The sequence below is a fragment of the Bison bison genome, unplaced genomic scaffold (genome assembly GCF_000754665.1).
Source record: "Bison bison bison isolate TAMUID 2011002044 unplaced genomic scaffold, Bison_UMD1.0 scf7180017864141, whole genome shotgun sequence".
Taxonomy (NCBI): Eukaryota; Metazoa; Chordata; class Mammalia; order Artiodactyla; family Bovidae; genus Bison; species Bison bison.
Genome location: NW_011494713.1, coordinates 6887285 through 6913101, shown reverse-complemented (window position 1 = coordinate 6913101; position 25817 = coordinate 6887285). Strand labels below are relative to the sequence as shown.

Genomic DNA, 25817 nt, shown 5'->3' with positions numbered 1-25817 from the left:
TCACATCCATACATGACCATAGGAAAAACCATAGCCTTGACTAGACGAACCTTTGTTGGCAAAGTAATGTCTCTGCTTTTGAATATGCTATCTAGGTTGGTCATAACTTTCCTTCCAAGGAGTAAGCGTCTTTTAATTTCATGGCTGCAATCACCATCTGCAGTGATTTTGGAGCCGAAAAAAATAAAGTCTGACACTGTTTCCACTGTTCCCCCATCTATTTCCCATGAAGTGATGGGACTGGATGCCATGATCTTCGTTTTCTGAATGTTGAGCTTTAAGCCAACTTTTTCACTCTCTTCTTTCACATTCATCAAGAGTCTCTTAGTTCTTCACTTTCTGCCATAAGGGTGGTGTCACCTGCATATCTGAGGATATTGATATTTCTCCCGGCAATCTTGATTCCAGCTTGTGCTTCTTCCAGTCCAGCATTTCTCATGATGTACTCTGCATAGAAGTTAAATAAGCAGGGTGACAATATACAGCCTTGACGTACTCCTTTTCCTATTTGGAACCAGTCTGTTGTTCCATGTCCAGTTCTAACTGTTGCCTCCTGATCTGCATACAGGTTTCTCAAGAGGCAGGTCAGGTGGTCTGGTATTCCCATCTCTTTCAGCATTTTCCACAGTTTATTGTGATCCACACAGTCAAAGGCTTTGGCATAGTCAATAAAGCAGAAATAGATGTTTTTCTGGAACTCTCTTGCTTTTTCCATGATCCAGCGGATGTTGGCAATTTGATCTCTGGTTTCTCTGCCTTTTCTGAAACCAGCTTGAACATCAGCAAGTTCACGGTTCACATATTGCTGAAACCTGGCTTGGAGAATTTTGAGCATTACTTTACTAGCGTGTGAGATGAGTGCAATTGTGTGGTAGTTTGAGCATTCTTTGTCATTGCCTTTCTTTGGGATTGGAATGAAAATGGACCTTTTCCAGTCCTGTGGCCACTGCTGAGTTTTCCAAATTTGCTGGCATGTTGAGTGCAGCACTTTCACAGCATCATCTTTCAGGATTTGGAATAGCTCAACTGGAATTCCATCACCTCCACTAGCTTTGTTCGTAGTGATGCTTTCTAAGGCCCACTTGACTTCACATTCCAGGATGTCTGGCTATAGGTAAGTGTGAGTGATCACACCATCGTGATTATCTTGGTAGTGAAGACCTTTTTTGTACAGTTCTTCTGTGTATTCTTGCCACCTCTTCTTAATATCTTCTGCTTCTGTTAGGTCCATACCATTTCTGTCCTTTATTGTGCCCATCTTTGCATGAAATGTTCCCTTGGCTGTTAAAATTTAGACAGGGGTTGCAGTGAATCTGGAGATTGTTTTGGGTAGTGTGGACCTTTTAACAAGTGCTTCTTCTAGTACCCGAGCACAAAATACCTTTCCATTTATTTGTGCCTTTTTTCAGTTCCTTTCATCAGTGTCTTACAGTTTTCAAGATACAGATCTTTCACTTCCTTGGTTCAGTTTATTTCTTAGTATTTTATTCTTTTTGATACAGATGTACATGTTCTCTTAAATCTTTTTTCCTATAATTCTTTATTTGAGTGTAGAAACACAACAGATTTTTGTATGTTCATTTTGTACTCTGCAATTTTATTGAATTTCTTTATTCCAACAGTTTTTGAGTGTGGTTGTGTTTGTACATATGTCATATGAAAATGGTGACAGTTTTATTTTTCCCTTTCCAACTTGGATGTCTTTTCTTTTTTTTTTTTCCTAATTGCTGCTTCTTATTCTTTCAGTATTAAGGGATTAGCTAGTGACTTCCTACTGTGTTCAATGAAAAATTAGCCCTCTTTCTTCCTCATCCCTTTTATCATAAACATAGATATGCACTTCCCATCCTTTACAACTTCCCAGTAGATAAGTTACTTGAGTATTCAAGTCTTTATGTTATTGTGACCATGTGTGTTATTTTCACCTGTTTTCCCTTCTGCATTTGTCTTATCCAGCCTTTTCTTTTGAGACATTTTCCTTTAGCACAAACAAATCTTTATCTGTCCCTTTAACTTTCCCTAGGGGATTCCCTGGTGACTCAGACAGTAAAGAATCTGCCTGCAGTGCAGGAAACGCATGTTCAGTTCCTGGGTTAGGAAGATCCCCTAGAGGAGGAAATGGCAACCCTCTCCAGTATTCTTGCCTGGAGGATCCCATGGACAGAGGAGCCTGGTGGGCTGCAGTACATGGGGACATAGTCAGACATGACTGAGCGACTGCCACTTAACTTTCTCTAGACCCCCATGGCGTCCCATTTCTGTGCCTGTCCCTCACAGGAAACTCCTTGAACAGTTGTCTGTCCTGTCTCACTCCTCTTCCATCGTCTCCAGTGACTGTAGCCACTCCACCTGGGCTTCTGCCTTGATCCCAAGTGGCCCACACCTTGGCCAAGACCATGATTGATTAAGTCTTACTTTGCATCTTAATCAGCCTTGCCTCAGCATTTGACTGAACTCAGCTACTCCCTCGGAGAGGGCAATGGCACCCCACTCCAGTACTCTTGCCTGGAAAATCCCATGGACAAAGGAGCCTGGAAGGCTGCAGTCCATGGGGTCGCTGAGGGTCAGACACGACTGAGCGACTTCACTTCCACTTTTCACTTTCATGCATTGGAGAAGGAAATGGCAACCCACTCCAGTGTTCTTGCCTGGAGAATCCCAGGGACGGGAGAGCCTGGTAGGCTGCCGTCTATGGGGTCGCACAGAGTTGGACACTACTGAAGTGACTTAGCAGCAGCAGCAGCTACTCCCTCCTTGAAGCACTTTGCTTGGCTCTTGGGGATACCAAACTCACCTCATTTTCTTCTTGTTATTGTCATCCCTGCCTCTGCAGATCTCCCTTTTTTGGTTCTCCCCTCAAAAATGTTTGAGCGCCCCAGGCTCTCCTCTGCCCCCATCTTGTTGCTTTCCTTATGTAAAATAATCCTTTCCCATGACTTTGGACATTGTCTATAGACTTGTGACTCGTAACATTGGCCCAAAGTTCTGTCGAGCTCATACTCAGATACCCTCTTGCCTATTCAGCATCTTCCCTTTGGTGTTTCAGTAAGCACTTTGAGCATTACATGCTGCTGCTACTGCTAAGTCGCTTTCAGTCGGGTCCAACTCTGTGCGACCCCATAGACAGCAGCCCACTAGGCTTCTCTGTCCCTGGGATTCTTCAGGCAAGAACACTGACCATTACATGGTCACAGCTAAAGTCTAGGTTTCCATTCCCCACCATTTCCCCATCTCAGCACACACCATCGTCCAGTTGCTCTGGCCAACAACCTGCCAGTCTTCCTCGGTTTCATTTCCTTTTAATCTCTCACATCCAACACAGCATTGCCTTTTCACTTCATTTCAGAAACCTCTCTGTAAGCTCTCATATCTCTCAGCTTGGCTGCTACAGCCCTTATGTGCTTTCTACCTGAATCACCAGCAGCTTCTTCATAACTAGTCTCCTTACTTCTCACCTTCCCTGATCCATCCACCATCCCGCAGAGCAGTCAGAGCGATACACTTCAAGTACGAATAAGGGACTTGCTTGGCAGTCCAGTGGTTAAGACTCCACCCTTCCAATGCAAGGAAGCGCAGGTTCAATCCCTGACTGGGAAACAAAGATTTCACATGCCGTGGGGTACAACAACAACAAAAATAATAAAAATGCTAAAGTATGAATCAGATCAATCACTCTGCATCTTAAAACCTTCCCGTGGATTCCTGTTATGCCTTCAGTTAAACTCAAACCACATCTCAAAGCCTTCATGCCCTCCCTGATCCGAGCCCTGCCCACTCCATCCTCAGCTCCCTGTCTCCTGCCATTTTCTGGGCCCCCTTGCCTTCTTTCTGCCGCATCCTCTCTGCATTCCAGGCCTCTTGTTCTGCCTTGTTCTTGCAGAATGCCTCCCTCTTCTCGTATCTTCCTTTCATTCATATTCATAGTGTTGGTCAGTGAGTCTTGTCCGACTCTCTGCGATCCTGTGGATGCCTCTGTCCATGGGATTCTCCAAGCAAGAATACTGGAGTGGGTTGCCATTCCCTTCTGCAGGGGATCTTCCTGACCCAGGATTCGAACCCAGTTCTCATGCATTGCAGGTGAATTCTTTAGTCTCCCACTTAATGTTTTCGTTTCAACTCAGCTGTTACTTCAGAGGGAGTGCTGTCCTGACTCAAGTAGAGCAGCACTGTTATTACCGAATCACACTCCTTTTTTAGCTTCTCAGTGGCACCTCTTGTACTTGAAATTATATGAATACATTTTCAGAATTTACTCTAGAAAGTCATTTCCTCCTGTATTCTGAGCCTTTCAAATGGTTTCTGGCACAGGGAAAGAATGTTGACTGAATGATATAATTCCTAAGACAAGAGTATCCAAAAAAAGCAGTATGTTTTTTAATGCTTCCTTTACTTTTCGTATATGAACGTTGTTCTCTTTCTCCATCAGAAAATAGAGGAACAATGATTTTGACTGGGGAACCTTTAATTTGTTTAAAGCAGATTTCAAAATGGGCCAGACTCCTAGGAGATTAAACCTAACCTTCCCATGTTCAAATATAAGTTTACAAAAAAGGTACATTAAACATAAATTGTATGGCTTTAGGATAAACCCTTTCTTTCTCTGTATCTCAGATGAGAGTTGACCACCAACCAGCTTTTTATGAGTGTCATGTGCTGTTTATGTCATAAAGGTTTACAGTGTCAACCTGTTTGAATTTTAAATGTTCTATTATGTAACAAAGTTGGCTTTATGAATGTATTTAACTGGGAATAAAATCAAGAGTATGAGCAGATTCATCATCAAACATGGCTTCAAGATTTTAACAGGGTTTTCTCCATATGATATCTTAAAGGGAAGTATTTTTTTATTTTTGCTTATTAGTGGAATTCCTTAAATTGCTGTAAGCTCCAAATCAGTGGAAATATGTTAGTCTAAATAATACAGATGGGGGTGGTGGGAGGGGAGAAGTTCTAGATAGAGAACTTAATCAGTAATTTATTTTACGGGTAACAGAACTCTTACATTATACATCACATTTATCTGGCACTTCTACCCCTGCTCGTGGTTGTTTAGTCACTAAGTCGTGTCTGACTCTTTGGCGACTTCATGAACTGTAGCCTGCCAGGCTGCTCTGTCCATGAGATTTCCAGGCAGGAATATTGGAGTGGGTTGCCATTTCCTTCTCCAGGGGATCGTCCCAGATCAGGGATTAAACCCATGTCTCCTACATTGGCTGGAGAAGGAAATGGTAGCTCACTCCAATATTCTTGCCTGGGAAATCCCACGGAGAAGAGTCTGGTGGGCTACAGTTCATGGGATCACAAAGCATTGGACACAACTGGGCGACCAAACAGCTCCTGCTTTGGCAGACAGGTTCTTTACCACTGACCACCAGGGAAGCTCCCTACCCCCACCTCTGCTAGTACCAATTTAATTTGATGACTCTTCAGCTGTTAGCAGAGTTTCCAGAGAGCTCTGTTTTAACTATTTGGCTTTGTAGTTTGAGCAAATGACTAGCTTTCACCTCTGAGGAAGTAAGCCCCCTATGACATCAGAAAGATTTAGCTCAGGGTTGCCAAAGGAGAGAGGATATGTGTAGGAAGCTATCCAAGCTACTGCAGAACATCTGTCTCTTGTTCTGGCCCCTGGTGTGTATATGGATGGAAATGAATAGAGACCAGCGTGGATGGAACTAGTTATACTGAGACCTCCACATGACACAGGGGCCAAGGCAGATCGTCAAATGTTATTTTTAGCAAAATTTGGTAAAATTTCCAAATAGTTTCTTCTTGTCCCTTCTTTGTAGCTCTGTCTCCAGAATTTGTTGTTTTCCTGTAACCTTAATCTCCATATAGTCTCTCTCTCTCTTTTATTATTGGGTAAACCCTTCACTAACTGTGTAGACAAAACATTCTTAATACTGATTTTAATTTTTTAATTTTTACTTTTTATATAATTTCTAAAGTTTATATTCTGCTTATAGGTATTACAAAGTATTGGTTATATTCCCTGTGTTGTACAATATATCCTTGTAACCAGTGTTACATCCACTAGTTTGTACCTCCCACTCACCACCCCCCCAATCCATATTACTCCCGTCCCATAAAAAGTATTTTGTTCTCTAGAGCTGTCTGATTGTTTTTTGTTATATTCTCTAGTTCGCTGTGTTTTTATTTTTGCTGTGTTTTTTAGATTCACATATAAGTGATATCGTACAGTATTTGTCTTTGTCTGTCTGATTTCAGTTAATAGGATGCCTTCCAAGTGCATTTGATGCAGGTGGCAAAATTACAGTCTTTTTTATGGCTGAGTAGTATTCCAGTATATTGTGGATGTTCCAGTACACAGACTGTGTATCCATTGGTCTGCTGATGGATGCTTAGGTTGCTTTCATATCGTGGCAGTTGAAAATAATGCTATGAACATTGGGGTTCATATATCTCTTCGAGTTAGAGGTTTTAGGGGGTTATATATCCAGGAGAATTGCTGGATCATGTGGTAGTTCTATTTTTAGTTCTTTCAGAGACCTCCGTACTATTTTCCACAGTGGCTACACCAATTTCCATTCCCACCAACAGCAATGAGGGTTCCTTTTTTTTTTTGGTCACACCATGTGGCATGCAGAATCTTAGTTACCATCCAGGGATCAAGCCCATGCCCCCTGCAGTGAAGCATGGAGTCTTAACCACTGGACCACCAGTGAAGTCCTGATCTGTGAACTTTTTGATGATAGCTGTGCTGACAGCTGTGAGGTGATACCTCACTGAGGTTTTGATTTGCATTTCCCTAATGATTAGTGATGTTGAGCATCGTTTCATGCGTCTGCTGTTCATCCATATTTCCTCTTTGGAAGAAAAGTTCTTCTGTACGGTTTTTAAGAGATAATATACATCATATGTAAACAACATATATAACTCAACGTTCATGAAAGTAAAAGTGTTAGTCACTCTGTTGTGTCCGACTCTTTGTGACCTCATGGACTATAGCCCATTAGGCTCCTCTGTCCATGGAATTCTCTAGGCAAGAATACTAGAGTGGGTTGCCATTTCCTTCTTCAGGGAATCTTCCTGACCTAGGGATCAAACCTGCGTCTCTCAGGTTGCAGACAGATTCTTTACCATCTGAGTCACCAGGGAAGTCATCGAATGTAAAGATTTGTATAACTCTCAAATAATTGGGATGTGTTTTGTCTGGGTTTCTTTTTAAAGTGCTTCCCATCTACTACAGACAGACTTCTCTTCTCTCCTCCATGGGTTTGTCAATATTAGTACTGGCCAACCTGTTGCTCCATGTTTATAGTAATATAAACTTTTAATAGCTACCAAAGAGTAGCTATTGCTCTTTGGTAAGGCTTGCCTGGTAGTTCAGCCGGTAAATAATGCATCTGCAATTCAGAAGACCCCAGTTTGATTCCTGGGTTGGGAAGACCTGCTGGAGAAGGGATAGGCTACCCACTCCAGTATTCTTGGGCTTCCCTGGTGGCTCAGATGGTAAAGAATCTGCCTGCAATGCGGGAGACTTGGCTTTGATCCCTGAGTTGGGAAGATCCCCTGGAGGAGGACATGGCAACCCACTCCAGTATTCTTGCCTGGAGAATCCCATGGACAGAGGAGCCTGGCGGGCTACAGTCCATGGAGTCGAAAAGAGTCGCACACAACTGAGCGACTCAGCACAAGTAGGAGAGAGGAGAAATAGAGATGAGGGCAGCACACTGAATGTTCAGACTAAAAATACATGATTTGGGACTTCCCTGCTGATCTAGTAGTTAAGACTCCATGGTTCCACTAAAGGGAATCCTTCCACTGCAGGGGCACAGGTTCGACTCAGGGAACTAAGATCCCACATGCTGAGTGGCATGGCCAGAAAATAAAAAAAATTGTTTAAAAAATGTTCGATTCAAGGGAGGAGGGTCTCTTCTCTATTAACTTTTTACCTCTGATCTTCAAAAAGCCCATCTTTGGCTTGATTTGTAATGTCCTCTGTGCTTCTATATTTTAACAGGGCAGCCCTGCTTTGTATCGAAATGTTTATTCTTTAAGAGAGCAAATGTCTGCCTTCCATTTGGCTTTTAACTCCATAAAGGAAAACGAGAAAATGACTGACTGTCCTGAATTTTCAGAGGCGGAAGGAGTGTTCAAGACCAGAGGCTCGAGTGAGTAGAAAGAATTCAGTCTGTTTGGACTTTTGCATCTTTTGAGACAAACCTCTGAGATATTAAAAAAAAGATTTACTTCTATAGTGTGAAAGCTATCTTTTCTGAATAGAGCCATAACATTTAAAATTTGGGATGTTTCACACAAAAATCTAGATTTCTGATTTCTCTTGAAAAAACATCATTCCTGAGCATACACCTTATGTTTTCATATGGCCACAATTAAGTGTTAAATGTTACAATGTCAGAGCCCATGGACTGCTTCATCTTTAAAATTGGGCCTGCCCATAGATTTGGGTGAACAACCCTTCTTTTTTTTTTTCTTTTTTAATTTATTTTTATATTGAAGGATAATTGCTTACAGAATTTTGTTGTTTTTCTGTCAAACCCTTGGTTTTTTAGAGGATTATTATTAATTTTGGTAAGCATTTATATGAATACCAAACACCCAACCCTGATATTGTAAACAGATATATTTATTCTGACATCTCAATAGCCTGCCATACTCTTTACCATAAGTTTTATTTATTTATTTATTTATTTTTAATTTACTTCTGGGCCTTGGTCACCGCCTTCTTGGAGCCCTTTTTCGGGGCAGGAGCGGACTTGGCTGGCTCAGGCATTTTAAAACTTGAAAACAAGAAAGATCTACCATAAGTTTTAGATTGTAACTTTTTGATAATTTTTTCTGTCACTTTTGATTTTCCAATCACAAAGCATTTTAGACCCCAGAACTAGACAAAATCCTGGCCTTGCTGTAATCGACATAATCCTAAGGTTCCAAATGGTTTTGTTTGGTTTGTTGAACCATCTTCAGGTGCATTTCAACACCTACTTGATTGCAGGGCATTGTTACTAATACAAATCCAGGGCATCTGCCTCTGCAGTACACAACCAGCTCCCATACACTCATTTATATTGGTGATTTGTAACTTACCTATTTTTCAGTTTTTATCTGAGCTTTAAGATATTTTATTTACATAATTGCTATAAATTCTGTGGACAATTAAATTCCCTTTTTGTCCCCAGGAAAAATTGTGGCTGTATTTTTCATAAAATCATATACAGTCAGAACAGAACCAATATTGGAACATAACCACATCCTTTAAAATGTTCAAAAGAAAAGGTTTCATTTTAAATTAAAAAAATAGAATGAGATATTATATCAGAAATGCAAATATATCTTGGTGTATCTTTTGAAAGCCCAAAGCAAGTTAATTCTGATAATTGTTATCTTTTTAGTAGTCATGTTGTCTTGCATTTCAGTTAGATTTCCTTTTTTGAATAAAAATGTACTACTAGATTTTCCTTTTCATTGTTAAAGGATTTATGTTCAAGCATTAAATTACATCATGAAATTATGATGATGGGTGCAGTTTTCAAATGATATTGTAAAAGAAAATCTTGGAACCTGTGTTTTGCTTTTATTTTGTTTTGTGTACCTAGCCAAAAAGGAAAGTCTTGGTGAATGTCAGCTGTCTGAGTTCTCTGCACAGTCATCGTCCAAACGTCGGAGACTATCCTCTCCAAGCAGCTCTGACGTAAATCTAGCTGATGCGGTTGATCTCCAGGCCTGCGGTGTTAATATGGCTGCTTGTCCCAGTACAGACATGAAGTGTGCTGTTGAAACTTGTGCTGGTCTCTCCCAGGTAATGCACTTACTGGGAACAGGAAATGCAGTTTTGGTCTTTCTAGCTAGCAGTTTGAGGACTGTCAATGCCCTTTTGCAATTGTAGTACTTATGCACGTTGTGTTGCAGTGTTTGGGGCTTCCCAGGTGGGTCGGTGGTAAAGGAACCCACCTGCCAATGTAGGAGACACAGGTTCAGTCCCTGAGTCTGGAAGATCCCCTGGAGAAGGAAATGACAATCCACTCTAGTATTCTTGCCTGGGAAATCCCATGGACAGAGGAGCCTGGTAGGACTACCATCCACAGGGTTGCAAAAGATTTGGACTTGACTTAGTGACTAAACAGGAACAACAACATGCTATTACTATATTTGAGCTGGGTTTTAATTGTGTGTGTATGAGGGATTTCCTGCTTGTTAAATTTTTATGTGGTTGGTTGGCTTACTGGCTGTGATAGACTGCTTTGATCAATATGTTGCTTTTGATATGAAAAACACTATGCAAAATGAAGCCCTGTGATCTTCTATTTGCGATGTATTATTCTAGATACCAACGGTACCATGGTGAGAAAGTCCCAGTCCCGCCCTTGAACAGCATTTTGTCTCTGTAGGCAGTAGACATATGAGCATCTTACTTACATAGACCTGGTAAATGAGGTGATGGTTACACTTGGGCTGGACCCCAAGGTCTGGGGTCTGTCATGTCTGCGTTGCAGCCCCTCACTGGTTTAACACCAGCTGGAAAGCAAGGTGTCATTTAGCAATTTTTCTCTTCCTCTCCCCACTTCTTTCAAGTAGCCATAGGGGTCTTTTTGTTGTTGCTTATAACTGCCTAGAGGCTGTCAACATCATCAAAAGATGATAAGCAACACGAGTTCAATAGATCCTTGCGTGTGTGCGTGCTTAGTTGCATCAGTCACGTCTGACTCTTTGAGACCATATGGACCATAGCCCACAAGGCTCCTCTGTCTGTGGGATTCTCCAGGCAAGAATACTGAAGTGGGTTACCATGCCCTCCTCTTGGGGGTCTTCCCGACCCAGAGATCAAACCCGCATCTCTTACGTCTCCTGCATTGGCAGGCAGATTCTTTACCACTAGCACCACCAACCTGAGGATCCTCGACCTTCACACAAGTGTAAACAGGTAGCTAGTTCTCTCATGACCCTGAGTTTTGCTTTGGTACAGTAGGTTCCTGTTTCTTTAGTGAGAGAAGACACCTTATGCCAGTAGAGTGGAAGCTTTTTACCTTGCACCTTCTCTGTCATGTAGCTCCAGCACATGTCCTGTTGATCCTGTCTAGACTGGCTTAATAGATGTTTGCTGCCCATTATGGTCAACCATCAGGACCCATGAGTTTCATGTGTATCTCAGAGTCGCTTATAATCTCTGCTCTCTCTGCCCTGTTCTAGTTGATATGAAATCATCTGATGGTAATTTTTTAATCAGAATTTTGATTAATTTTTGGACACATCATGATTTAGAAATGGTTTCCCTATTAATAGGAGTGTGTTTTCTACCCTGACCATTAATGGTTTTCCCTTTCTAGCTTTTGATATCTTCTGTTGTTTGATTAGTAATTTTGTTTTTCATTATTTTGAGAATTTCCTCTTTAAGGAAAGTAGTTAACATAGTTTTCTAGACTTCAAACAATAAGGCAGCAAAAACTATGCCCTGTGAACACTTCCTAGGGAATTGAGCATTGTTGGATTGGATGTTTAGGAGTCAGTGAGAATGAATACTCTGTTTTTAGTTTTATTCCTACATACTTCCGTAAAAATTAACTAGATAATGAAGTGATGTATTGATTGATTTAACATCAGATTTCCAGATAATCTGTAATGCTAACTCAAATCTTTATAAAAATAGTAATCCTATAAATAATAAAATTTAATACTTCTTCATTGTTTTTGCCCCCCAAGAAATCTTCTGCATCTGGTTTAAATCTACAGTGTGGATGTTTAATGAATGAGTCTCCTCTACTTTCAGAACTTACAGAGGCTTCAAGTGGTAAGTATTACTTTTTTCCTTGGTACCTGTGCTGATTCACCCATGAAATGTTTTTCAGTAGACATTTGTGGTTGATTTACTTATATGTGAACATTTGGACACACTGAAACCATTCCTTGCATTTTAGGAGCTCATGGTTTAGTAGAAATGTTCTAGAGCTCTTGTTGTATGAGAGATGACATACTGCCCTTTTACAGGCACAGCCAGCTCCTTCCTTCTGCACCTCCCAGTTCCTATACTTTATGTTCTCAGGCCATGGAGGCTTTGACTGTCATGTTTATCACTGTATCTCTTAAGCACCCAGAATCTATGTGTTACGTGTCAGTCAGCAGGCAGTGGTCTTCTATGAGAATTGCGGGGGAGCCTTGGCTTGTTTAACGGCACGTGAGGGCTTCCCTGGTGACTCAGTGGTGAAGAAGCTGCCTGCCAGTGCAGGAAACACAGGTTCGATACCTGGGTCAAGAAGATCCCCTCGAGGAGGAAATGGCAACCCACTCCAGAATTCTTACCTGGGAAATCCCATAGACAGAGGAGCCTGGTAGGCTATAGTCCACAGGGTTGCAAAGAGTCAGACATGACTTAGCAGCTAGACAACACAGAATGTGAATTGTTTTATTTAATAATCTTTCTCTTCAGCATCTTGTCCTCTCCCTCCTACCAGGCTGACATCCTAAAAATGCTTCTGTTTGCAGCACTAAAATTGGTCAAGATTCATTGTCTAGCTCAGGTTAGTTTCATGATGGCCATCATAAGTGTCATGAGTGGAGGCAGGTTAACAGTTAATAGCTGAGCCAAGGATTCCTCTTTAACTTTGCATGGAGCCGAAATACCTTCCTTACCTTTTCCCTCAGTAGTTTGATTTGAACTAAAAGCTGTGACCAGTGCCACTTTTCTCTCTTTTTTTTTCTTTGTATTTCCAAATGAAATCCCAGATGTTACACTCTAAGCAGGATGTCTTAGGGTTGAATATCTGAGGAGCATGTTCCTCCCTTTGCAAATACACACTACCTTTGGTGTAGAATGGACTGATTCAGACGTCTGCCCCCCTCATGGTTACAACTCTGTGTTGTAGGAATCCAGGATGCTGCCTCCGTAGAAGAGAGAGGATCCAATGATGCCGTTTCAGTTGATAAATGTACAGAAGTGAGCACAGACACAGCTCCCGAAGTCAGGTCCCTGGTTACCCCACTGTGCCAGAAGGACCTTCCGTCCTCCAAGACGTTTGTCCTACGTTCTGTACTGAAGAAACCCGCTGTGAAGCTGTGTGCAGAAAGCCTGCAGGTCAGTAGAAAGCTACACCTCCTAAAGCAAATCGAATAAAGACTGCTTTTGGTTCCCATAAGTACCTCTGAAATATTATGTCATACAGGCCTAATGGAAAATGTCTCACCATAATTTTTTTTGCCTCCTCTTTCTCACTTGTAGTAGCACTGGGCACTTTCTTTTTGCTCTTTACGTTTTTATTTACACTCAGTGTGGAATATAGTATGTTGAAGATTCCACATGCCTCCTGGCCAAAAAAAAAAAAACACAAAACACAAAACATAACAGAAGCAATATTGTAACAAAGTCAATAAAAACTTTTAAAATGGTCCAAATAAAATAAAAATAGTGCACATTAAAAAAAAAAAAAAACCAAAAGCCAAAACACCGTATTATGCTATTTACATACTTGTTTTTTTTCTTGTTTTGGGGAAAGTCTTATACTTCAGATCATTTATACAGTATACCTCAGTTGACACTGTCCAGAGTACACTGTAATTCTGGCCACTCATATTTTCCTTAACTTCATTTGCCAGATCCAAAAGGAGGAAATGAATTTAGCCCACATTATGGATTCCTGTTTTTTCATTTTGGCTTAAAACTACTTACTAGAGTAATAACTAGGAAACCCAGTTTTTCTTTGTGGCTAATATCATGGTATTTAAGTTAGATCAATTATGAAAGTAAAGGTAATCTGCAGTACTGTATAGTATCTATCCTTGGCAGAAAAGGAATTCCAAGTTGCCATTCTTAATGACTGTGTATGTGTATTTATAAATGTAAAATTATTCATGGTTGTTTATTTTGTTTAGGAACACCTTGACAACCTCTATAATGATGAGACTTGTCCAAGCTTAACCTCCAGTCTTGCAAACAGTTGCAAAGAACAAACAGCAGGTAAGAACTTCAGGTTTATTTTGAAGCATGTGGATATAATTTTCTTGTTATTAAAAACATCTGAGATAGTCTGTGATCTTTTCAATGACCTGCTGATGCCTGATGCTTCTGAAATTACCCGGGAATGAAGATAACTTGAGAGGTGGGGGATGGAATCTCTCTAGAGAGTCTCAGAATTGGTTCTATCCACTTCATCTATCCATTTTTGTATAATGGTGAAATTTGTAGAGGAAATGATATACCATTCTTGTCATCTAAATTCAGCATGCAAAATTTACTTAAATTTTATTACCACATTTTAATTGGAAATATTGTATATCTCTTCCATTTTAAACTTTTTTTCTCTCTACAAACTATGTTTTGTATTATATGAATAGCCAATCCAGTGATGTTAAGATTCTAGGATATGCCTTTTAGATAAGAAATGTAATTATCTACAGAAGGTCAAGAAAATTGTGAAGTACTAGCCTTTCCAGTGCGGGAGACCTGGGTTTGATTCCTGGGTTGAGAAGATCTCTTGGAGAAGGGAAAGGCTACCCACTCCAGTATTCTGGCCTGGAGAATTCCATGGACTGTATAGTCCATGGGGTCGCAAAGAGTCAGACACCACTGAGTGGCCTTCACTTTCACCTTCACAGCCTTGCCAAATACAAAGAAGAGGAAGAGAGTTACTTTCGGAGAGGACCTAAGCCCTGAAGTGTTTGATGAATCTTTGCCAGCTAACACTCCACTGCGTAAAGGACAAACACCTGTCCGTAAAAAGGATTTAAGTAGCCTCAGTCCCCCGCTACTTGAACAGTCTCCAGTTCCTGAGTGGTTACCTCAACCAAATTTTGATGACAAGGAAGAGAATCTTGTAAGTATGGAAAGTGTGAAACAGACTTGTTTCTGTTTTCATCATACCTCACCTATTTGCATGAGCAGTAATTATGCTTTGAAATCATGAAACAAAATGAATAGTGGGTCATGATATAAGTTAATGCATTTTCTAGCTAGATTACTACCAGTTTTCTCCTGTTAAAAACAATAACTTCCATGACTCCTTGAACATAGCATATTTCTTGGAACCTTACTGATTGTAAGATGTGCCGTTCTTTGAGAAAAAATGCTGAAAGTTAAACTGACACACACCATGTGCTCAGATTTCAAAGGTGTTAAGATGTGAAAGAGCAACAATCTTAAAATCAATATATTATAAATATAAATTGTTCTTCTAAATTTCTACAGGTAGGATAACTGGATTCAGGAATATGAACAATTTTCGAATTTTTTTATACATAGTGCTAAATTAGCATTCAGAAAGTATGTACTTGTTTGAACTCACAGTACTATAAGTAATCCTATTTTATTATATCTTTGTAAACCCTGAGTATTAACTGTACTTTTTTTTTTAATAGCTTAATAGGAGAAAAAGATGACTTGAAAATTTTGTTAGTGAGGTTCGAACATTTTCACATGTTTGTAGGCCATTTGAATTTCTTAGAATTACCTATTAATTTTACTTACCCATTTTACATTGGGACTGTTTTTCATTCTCTCTTGCTATTATACCTTGAAATAAGAATATTCTGCTTTTGGCCAAGATGGAGTAAGAGGGACCTAATTTATATTCCCGTGAAAAAGAACTCAAAAGCCAAAGAAAAAGATAAGAAACAGTGGTTCACAGACAGTGGCTACTGGAAGCACAGACAGTAATCCCTGGGTAACAGGGGAGGTAAACCTCATGAGAGCCCCATCTTGCTGCTGGGGCTGGATTTCCAGGCTGCAGCACAGGGAGACGTTACCTCGACGGAGCCTGGAAGTCTCCCTGAGTTGAGAAGATGGAGTTTGGGCCTGGGAAGGTGAAGGAGGCTGGAGTTCGCCAGGTAAAATACCAGAGAAGAGACTTGCACAGAGAGAACTCTGGAGATCTGCTAAGGGTCAGTGCTGGTGTACATACCTTTGTGAGTAAACTGCCACAGGCCAGGGAGGAATCGCTGAAATGAGCAGAAGGAAATGCCTAGAGCTCACACAGGGCTTCCCAGGTGGTACTTGTGGCAAAGAATGCACTCGCCAGTGCAAGAGATGTTAGAGACGTGGGTTCAGTCCCTTTGTCGGGAAGACCCCGTGGAGGGAGGGCATGGCAACCCACTCCAGTATTCTTGCCTAGAGAATTCCATGGACAGAGGAGCCTGGTGGGCTACAGCCCATAGGGTCACAAAGAGTTGAACACGACTGAAGTGACTTAGCATGCATGCACATAGGCCAGGAATTGTGTTCACACCAACCCTCGTAGCAAAATCTTATAATTCATAGGGTGTTAGATGCTCAGAGTATTGACTCATTAAATGGAGCAGAATTAAACTAACAGCCAACTTGTATTCATGTAGCTGCATTGCATAATTAAACCCAAGAATATAAGAAGTACTTTGAGCAACTGTGAAGCTGTGGAGATCCGACCCAGGTTACAGGCATCAGATGTAATTGTCCACCAACCCTTCACCCCTCCTCTGAAAGCCCTCAATAAAATGGTTTGATCCTTCCCACCAAAACAAAACTACCTAGCACCAAATAACATTAAATTCAAAATGTCTGGCATTCAAGTAAAAATTAGTAGTTGTGTAGGGAACAGTGCCATAATGAGGGGACAAATCAATCAGTAAGAATAGACCCAGACATGATACCTATGGTAACATTTGTGGAGAGACAAGGAGTTATTTTAACTATATTTCTTGTGCGTGCAATAATGTGAGAAAAGATTGAGCTTAAGAAAACAAAAGATAAAGCAAAGACCCAAATCAAATTCTATACGTTAAAATCTCCAGGAATAAAAAATGTATTGGGTGAGATTAATAGCATATTAGAGACTGCAAGAGAAAAGATCAGTGAATTTGAAGATGTAGCAATAGAAATTATTCTCAGTGACACAGAGAAAAAGACTAAACAAGAATAAGCAGACAATTCATGATCTGGGACAACTTCAGGTGGTGTAATATGCTTGTAATTAGGGTTCCCAAAGGCGAGGAGATAGTGAAAGGAACAGAAAAAACATACTTGAAAAGCAGTGGCTGAAAAATGTTCAGATTTTTTAGAATTAGAAGCCCATTGATCCTAAAGTTCATCAAATTCCCAGCACAGGAAACGTAACATACAGAAAGCTTAAAATCAGAAGGGAACCACTTGAGTATTCTTGCCTTGAGAACCCCATGAACAGTATGAAAAGGCAAAATCAACAATAAATGGCCTCAAAGGAGCCAGAGAGGAACAGACACCTGACATAAGACAAAACAGAAGAGAGGCAGCTGCAGATTTCTTGCTGGAACTATGGGAACCAGAAGTCAGTATAGCAACGTCTTTTAAAGATGTATTTAAGTACTTAGAGCAAAAAAAATAAATACAAAATACCTGTCCATTGAGAATTCTCTATCCAGTGAGACCGTCTTTCAAAACAAAAAGTGAAATAGAGGCTTTTTCAGACATAGGAAAGTTGAAATAATCCTATTACCATAACAGGTTAGCCTTAGAAGTATTAAAAAGGAAGCCCTTTAATCAAAGGAAAAATAGTTCTGCATGAAAATCTGCATCTACACAGGAATGAAGAGCACTGAAAATGCTAAATATTTGGGCAGATATAACAGACTCCTTCTTTTTAATTAGTCTTCATAAGGACAATTGTTCAAAGCAAGAGTAAGAACAATTTTTTGTTTATATGCAACCAAATTAGCATGGTATCAAGGTAGGGAGAGGTTCTTAGGCTATAAACAAAAGTGGAATAAGTTAACAGATATAAACCACAGTAAAATGACAAAAATACGTGGGGTACAACTAAAGCCATGCCTAGGGAAATTTTTAAAAATTAAAGGCTATATTTGAAAATGAAAGGTCTGAAATTAATGATCTCAGGCTCCACTTTAAGAAACTAGAAAAAGAAAATCAAACTAAGATAAAAGAAAGAAAGTAATAAAAATAAGTGTAGGGCTTCCCTGGTGGCTCAGTGGTAAAGAATCTACCTGCCAATGCAGGAGACAGATTCTATCCCTGGTCCAGGAAAATCCCACATGCCGCAGAGCAGCTGGGCCCTAGCACCACAACTATTGAGCCTGAGCTCTAGAGCCCAGGAGATGCAGCTGCAGAGGCCTGAGCTCCCTGGAGCTTGCACTTTGCAACAGGGGAGGCCACCGCAGTGAGAAACCTGTGCACCACAACGAAGAGTGACCCCCGCTCACTGTTAACCGGGCGAGCAGCAACAAAGACCCGGCACAGCCAAAAATAAATAAAATTATTTTTTTAAAGTGCAGAAAATCAATGAAATAGAGAACAGAAAAACAATAGAGGAAAAATCATTGAAATCAAAAGATTATGCTACAGAAAATAATGGTAAACTTCTAATCTGACTGTTCAGGAAAAAAGAGGATACTCGTTACCAATACAAGGAATAAGGGAGGTGACATAACTAATTTCCTAATAATCGATAAATTGAAAGGGTAATAAAAATATTATGAACAACTTTATATTATGCCAGTAAATTCAAGAACTTAAGCTACATTCCTTAAAAGACACAAACTGTTAATTCCACTCAAGAAGAAATAAGTGGTGTCATTAGCCCTGTATCAACTAGAGAAATTAAACTGTAAGTAAAACCTTCCCGCAAAGAAAATTGCATGTCCAAATGACTTTACTAATGAATTCTATCATTTAAGGAAGGTGCAATACTAATTCTGCCTCAGTCAGTCAGTTCAGTTGCTCAGTCATGTCTGACTCTTTGTGACCCCATGGACTGCAGCACGCCAGGCCTCCCTGTTCTTCACCATCTCCCAGAGTTTGCTCAAATTCATGTCCATCGAGTCAGTGATGCCATCCAACCATCTCATCCTCTGTCAGCCCTTTCTTCTCCTGCCTTCAGTCTTTCCCAGCATCAGGGTCTGTTCCAATGAGTCTGTTCTTCTCATTGGGTGGCCAAAGTATTGGAGCTTCAGCGTCAGTCCTTCCAATGAATATTCAGGACTGATTTCCAATTGAGTTGAGCATGCTTCCCAATTCATCACTGTCAGCTTTAACCTGATACCATAATCAGACATTATAAGAAAAGAAAACTTACAGTGCAGTATCCTCATAAACATATTAATATGCAAAAGGGAATAAATTATGAATAAGTAAGATTTTTATCCCCAAAAGGCAAAGTTGGTTTAATATTTGAAAAGCAGTCTATGGAATTCACCATATTAACAGAATAAAATAGAAAAATGATATGGGCTTCTTAGTAGGTGGAGAAAAAGCATTTGATAAAATCCAGCATTGATTTCTGATAAAAAATTCTGAGCACACAGGTGATAAAGGAATTTATTTAACCTGACAGATTTTATCTGTGAAAAATTAACAGCTACCATTATACTGGCTGTGTAAAAGAAAAGATTTCACATCTGCATTTATATTTGCCTTGAAGCTTGCCTGAAAAATACTGTAATGTTAGATTGTATTTGTTAATAGATTTTCTTACTTTATCGGGGTTAGGATATGGGACTTCAAATGATTCAAAAGGTAACTTATTGGTGGATCATCAATGCCTACCCTTCACTTAAAAGTTTTATTATTATTTTGGTGGATTATAGTTAGTAAATGTGGTTTCCTTTAGGATGATTGTAAATATTATAAAACATTATATTTATATTCAGTATCTTATTTTGCTTTTTGTAATTTAGTTAATCCCTTATTGATTTCCTATCTTTATACTTACTACAATTTGTTCTACAAAGATATATCTTATTTTCTTTGGGGCACATTTTTTATATGTCCACTGAATTTAAAGATATCTAATTTCTACCCTTTTTTTGTTTAGGAAAACATAGAGCCTCTTCAGGTTTCGTTTGCCGTTTTGAGTTCTCTTAATATGTCTTCAATTGCTGAGACTCTTTCAGGTAGTAACTTTTAAATAATCATAAATATTATTAAATGTATGTATATATGAAGATCTCCTTAATTTTAAATTTTTATTTTTATTATGATCATAGTTGATTTTTTAAAAAACCCAAATAGTATACAAAAGCATATAAGAAATCTCATATCCATCTCATTCCATTCTGAGTCGCATACTTTATAATCACCCACACATTACTTCCTTCAGTGGGTAGCCTCATTTTTTTAAGTCACTGCGAGCAGAGGAGTTGCTCTCTCCACTCTTAAGGATTCACAGTGAACTCCTTATCAGGTTGCACAATTGAAAAGATAAGGATTGTAAGCATCATTTGTAAATATACAAAACCGTTCATCAACATGACATTTTGTACACACATATATTCCAAGGTTTCTGGCTTTTTTTATGATCATGACAAGGCAACAAAGATCTCTCTGTGCTTTTCTGACAAACCAGTACTTGGCTGGCAAATATGGGCAGAGCAGGTAGGGTGGGAACCATTATTCATGTCTCTCCCCTAGTGGACATCCTTTAATGGGTCACCAACATATCTTCTTGTCTCTCGGACACAAACTGATCTCATTAGCACAGAATCCAAAATGTGGAATGTTAAGTTACTAATAGAACTAAGTTGAAATCATAGTCTATCGTCTTCCAGAGCTTATACTCTTCGACGTGCTTCACTGCCTTCTCTTTATACCATCAAAAGTGATCACATTTCAATTTTTTGAACTTTGTGAAAGTACTTTAATGTTTTAAAATTTTTTTTGAATCTCAAAATTTATTTCTCATGGTAATTAACATTTATGTTCAGATATGGGCTTCCCCAGTGGTTTAGCAGTAAAGAATCTGCCTGCAATGCAGGAGATGCAGGTTCAATCCCTGGGTTGGGAAGATCCAGGGAGAAGGAAATGGCTACCCACTCCTGCATTCTTGCCTGGGAAAATCCCATGGACAGAGGAGCCTGGCGGGCTACAGTCCATGGGGTCGCATAGAGGCAGATACAACTTAGTGACTGCTGCTGCTAAGTCACGTCAGTCATGTCTGACTCTGTGCAACCCCATAGACAGAAGCCCACCAGGCTCCTCTGTCCCTGGGATTCTCCAGGCAAGAACACTGGAGTGGGTTGCCATTTCCTTCTCCAGTGCATCAAAGTGAAAAGTGAAAGTGAAGTCGCTCAATCTTGTCCGACTCTTAGCTATCCCATAGACTGTAGCCTACCAGGCTCCTCCATCCATGGGATTTCCCAGGCAAGAGTACTGGAGTGGGGTGCCATTGCCTTCTCCGAACTTAGTAACTATAGGATACTAAAAGCAAAATTAGTATTCAAGAGTATCCAGTGTTTCCAAGGCAGCGGATCTAAAAGTTTTTGTGAGCTTCCCTAATCTTGCTATATCTTGCTCATTAGGCACTGATACCTCTGCCTCTTCAAGTAACCACGAGAATATAGCCCCCTTCAGAGTCGGTAGAGCAACGCGGACCTCTGACAGAAGAAGCGTAAGTGCTTGTGTTTGTTTCTAAATGTTGCAATAGCTTTTTTTTTTTTTTTCTGTTTTCATGATCAAATGACTTATTGGTTAAATCTTGGTTTAATCGATGTTTCAAGAGCTAATACCTTATCCTACCTACCATATAACCCAGGGTGATGCTGTTTTCCTGATGTGATCTTAATTCTGTAAGAAGAAAAATACATTAAAACAAGATGATTTCAGAGTGTGTATTCATGTGGAAGGTCATCTGTTTAGAAAGTTTCTTTGGGATCTCCATGGTTTTATTATAAATTGCATCAAAGTGCAAAGCAGAGAAGAGTAGCATGTAGTTAACAATCAGAAAATGACAGAACTTTTCCTAAACTACATTCCACTGTTTTCAATGTGATCATAACTCCCATTGAATGCATGTCTTCTGTGATTTTATTAAATTAGTTGAATTTGGATTTTTGTCTACAGCATCATAGTGCATAAACATATAGCATACTGATAATATTTTTTGCTCATATTTTTGGATGATAAACGCAGAAGTCAAACTTAGATAATCTAACAGTTCATTATTTTTCTCCCTCATAACCCATCAGTAGTTAGGTACTGATACTAAATTATAGGTGTTCAGTAGGTACCTGAGACAATGATTCTTTTTATTTTTTTAAATTTTATTGAATTCTATCTAGTTGATTTACCATGTTGTATCAACTTCTGCATGTTAATACTATTAATATTGCTATATTAACTTCTGCTGAAATGGGATGTAAAGTGGTAGAATCCACAGGGGAGGGAAAAGACGTGAAATGAAAACGTAACTGCCTGTGTTTTACAGTAGCCCTGCTTTCAATTTTCTTTCTAGAAGTTGATCAGTTTTTCACAAGAGAGTGTTTGCAACTTACTCAATGCAGAAGCTCAGCCTTGTAAAGAAAAGAAAACTAATAGGAGGAAGTCTCAAGAAAGCAAGCATGCAGACAAAGTCCTTCCACGAAAGAATCGGGTGAGTGTGTGTTTAAAGATGTAACGAAGAGTAGACATAGTACATTTGTTTGTGGTGTGGTTAGGAAAACACATGTTTTCTAGTTAACATGGGACCAAGAGTATTAAAAATCAAGTTATCATAGAATAGAAGGGGCCGTAAGAGATTATATACTCAATTGTGCGTTACCCAAAAGCCATTTTTGCATTGTCTTCATTGGGTTGGGTTGTGTACACCCAGTGCTGGGAATCACCAACTCGAATGTAGAATTGATTCTTAACTTTGAATCTGGTCTAGTCTCACTATACCGTCTTACGGGAATCCTCTGAGAGAATTTCTCAGGGATGAGTGTGCCATCTGTCACTTGTTTGACTTGGCTGCTGCCAGTGGGTTGATGGATGACCTTCCGTATTGAAGCAAGAATTCAGAAATTAGCTGTCTTCCTCCACTCCTGGAGGCTATGTCGGCTCATGACATCACTGTTTCTTTGTGGAAGGCGGATCTAGCACTTTAACCAGGGGCTCCCCACTTCAGTGACTGGCCCCTCCCCTGTCACATCCACAGCTTGTTGGTACCCAAGACCTTTGTATGTCCCCCTCTCCACCCCCAGCCTCCTCTCCACCCAGCGTTCTCAAGCCATCTTACTCATACCTCCTCTAGTGTTATATTTACTCTTAGGCTTTCAGAAGTCCTATGATTTCATTTCCTATGTTTCCTCATTCATCCTAAGCCGTGTAAGCTGTTTTCAACACACTTGTCAGTAATCTTGGGTCTTCATCCCTTTCATTCTGCTTCCTTCCTGGAAGCAGAATGCCATCTGTCCCCTCTGAATGCCACCATTGTCCCCTCTCCCATTCGACATTGCTACTGGAGAGCCTCACGGGCCACTGCAGAGTCACTGTGTCAGATGTTATTATGTTAATAATTCTTCCATTATTTTTCCAGCATTTAGGTTACTAAGTTGTAACCTAGTGACTAAAATCCAGTGTGTCTTTGAGATCTTGTTCCTACTGTCTGGCCCCGCAGCATTTGACAAAACTGAGATCTCTCCTGTATGGTCTCTATTAAAGGTTTGTGTCCTTCCACCCATTCCTAAATGTTTATGTTACCCAGAGTTCTATTTTACTCTCTGACCTTTGAAACAGCTTATTTCCTGGGTGGTTTCATGTGTAACACAGTTGACAACACTCATATGTTTCCTGTCTATAAGTATAGGTTCAGCTACCTACTAGGCATCTTTCCTTAAACTACCCTGCCAACACTTCAAACACCAACATTTCCATAACGAAACTCATCCGTTTAGACTCTGGAAGTTTAGTTTTTTAATGTTACTGGAGGAGATACTTTAGCAAAATGAGGACGTAAGCTTGAGAATTCAGGATACAGTGGGTCTAATAATAATGACAGAGAACAGAAATCTCTGATCATAGCTGTTCAGTCAGCCTGGAAGAGCAATCAACCCAAATTTGAACAAGAAAAGAGTGCTCTGGGAGTGGGGGTGGGTTGGGGGGGGGGTGTCTCTGAAGGGAAGAAGAAAAAGGCCTGTGATTGAGCAAATGAAAGTTGTGCCATATAAGAAAAAAAGCTCATTCTGTACCATCCCAAAGAAAAGTCTATATGTAGGAAGGAGTTTTGGAGCAAATAGAAAGCAAACTTTATGGAATTCCCTAGTGGTCCAGTGGTTAAGACTTCACCTGTCAAGCAGGGGACACAGGTTCCATCCCTCATCCAGTAAGATTCCACATGTCTGGGGGCAACTAAGCCCATGTACCACAACTACTGAAGCTCAAGGACTCAAGACCCATGCTCCGTAACAAGAGAAGCCACTGCAGTTAGAAGCCCACTCATTGCAACCAGAGAGTAGCCTCCACTCACTGCAACTAGAGAAAGCCCACGTGCAGCAACAAAGACCCAGCACAGCAAAAATAAATTTTTTTTAAAACAATAGAAAGGGAACTTTAATAAGTGTGATTTCAACCAACAGTAGGGTGTAAGAAAAAGTGTATTTTTTATGTTCCTGGGTGGCTCACTGGTAAAGAATCCACCTGCCAGTGCAGGAGTTATGAGAGCCTAGCAAGCTACATTCCATGGGGTCGCAAAGAGTAGGACACAACGTAGTGACTAAACAACAACAAGCCACCCAGTCTGCAGTATTTTGTGATGGCAGCTAATATGACAAACCAATATATTGCCTTTTATCTAAGAAAGTAGGGAGCATTAAAAAAAATTGTGTGTGTGTATATATGATTAACAACAATAACGAGAAAACATAGAATAGATCAAAAACTAATAAAACCTGGTTACCTGTAGGGAGAAGAGACAGAGGAGGGAACAGAAAGGAAAAGGCTAGATTTCCCTGAATATGTTTTTTCCTTTTAACTTTGAACTGTAAATGTTCTGCATGATTATGAAACAATTATAGTTCAATTTTTTAAAGTTGTTAAACAAAATGAAACAAATTGATGTAACTGTATATCAAGTCAGTGGCTTAACCTCATAAATTTTTTTCAGGATCAGAAATGTGAAAATTCCAAATAGGATGTACATTGATTTTGTTGTTCAGTTGCCAAGTATGTCTGACTCTTTGCAAGCTCATGGACTGCACCTTGCCAGGCTTCCCTCTTCTTCACTATCTCCCAGAATTTGTTCACATTCGTGTCCGTTGAGTCAGGTGATGCTATCTAACTATCTCATCCTCTGCTGCCCCAGGAACAAAAATAACTGCAGAAAAACTTAAACAATAACACTCACTGATAGAAGAATTTACTCTACAATGAAGCAAATAAGAAAGGATTTGTGTATGCGTGTCTTTTTTTTTAACTGTCATTAAGAATCCAGAGCAAATAGATGAGGAAACAATGGAAACAGTGACAGACTTTATTTTCTTGGGCTCCAAAACCACTGCAGATGGTTACTGCAGCCATGAAATTAAGACGCTTGCTCCTTGGAAGAAAAGCTATGACAAACCTAGACAGCATATTAAAAAGCAGAGACATTACTTTGCCAATAAAGGTCCGTCTAGTCAAAGCTATGGTTTTTCCAGTAGTCGTGTATGGATATGAGAGTTGGACCATAAAGAAGGCTGAGCGCCGAAGAACTGATGCCTTTGAACTGTGATATTGGAGTCCCTTGGACTACAAGGAGATGAAACCAGACAATCCTAAAGGAAATCAGTCCTGAATATTCATTGGAAGGACTGATGCTGAAGCTCCAATACTTTGACCACCTGATGCCAAGAGCTGAGTCACTGGAAGAGACCCTGATGCTGGGAAAGATTGAAGGCAGGAGGAGAAGGGGACGACAGAGAATGAGATGATTGGATGGCATGACTGACTCAATGGACATGAGTCTGAGCAGACTCAAGGAGACGGTGAAGGACAAGGAGGCCTGGCGTGCTGCAATTCATGGGGACACAAAGAGTCAGTCACGACTGAGTAACTGAACAGTAGGAATCCAGACTCTTCACTGGAAATAAGATAAACTTTAAAATCAAATTCAAAACCTTGTTAGACTAAATTTGAATTTAAAATATCATGAACACAT

At 39.9% G+C, this 25817-nt stretch overlaps 1 protein-coding gene across 1 annotated transcript in view; it reads left to right on the top strand.

Annotated features, from left to right (window-relative positions):
* Positions 1–25817, top strand: part of CDCA2 (cell division cycle associated 2) — a 44156-nt gene that overhangs the window by 7165 nt on the left and 11174 nt on the right. Inside the window, exons 5-13 of the mRNA XM_010840167.1 lie at positions 7982–8132; positions 9579–9781; positions 11680–11767; positions 12840–13048; positions 13843–13927; positions 14566–14783; positions 19743–19821; positions 21226–21314; positions 22158–22295. Coding sequence (XP_010838469.1) covers positions 7982–8132; positions 9579–9781; positions 11680–11767; positions 12840–13048; positions 13843–13927; positions 14566–14783; positions 19743–19821; positions 21226–21314; positions 22158–22295 — 1260 coding nt within the window. The remainder of the gene's footprint in view (positions 1–7981; positions 8133–9578; positions 9782–11679; positions 11768–12839; positions 13049–13842; positions 13928–14565; positions 14784–19742; positions 19822–21225; positions 21315–22157; positions 22296–25817) is intronic.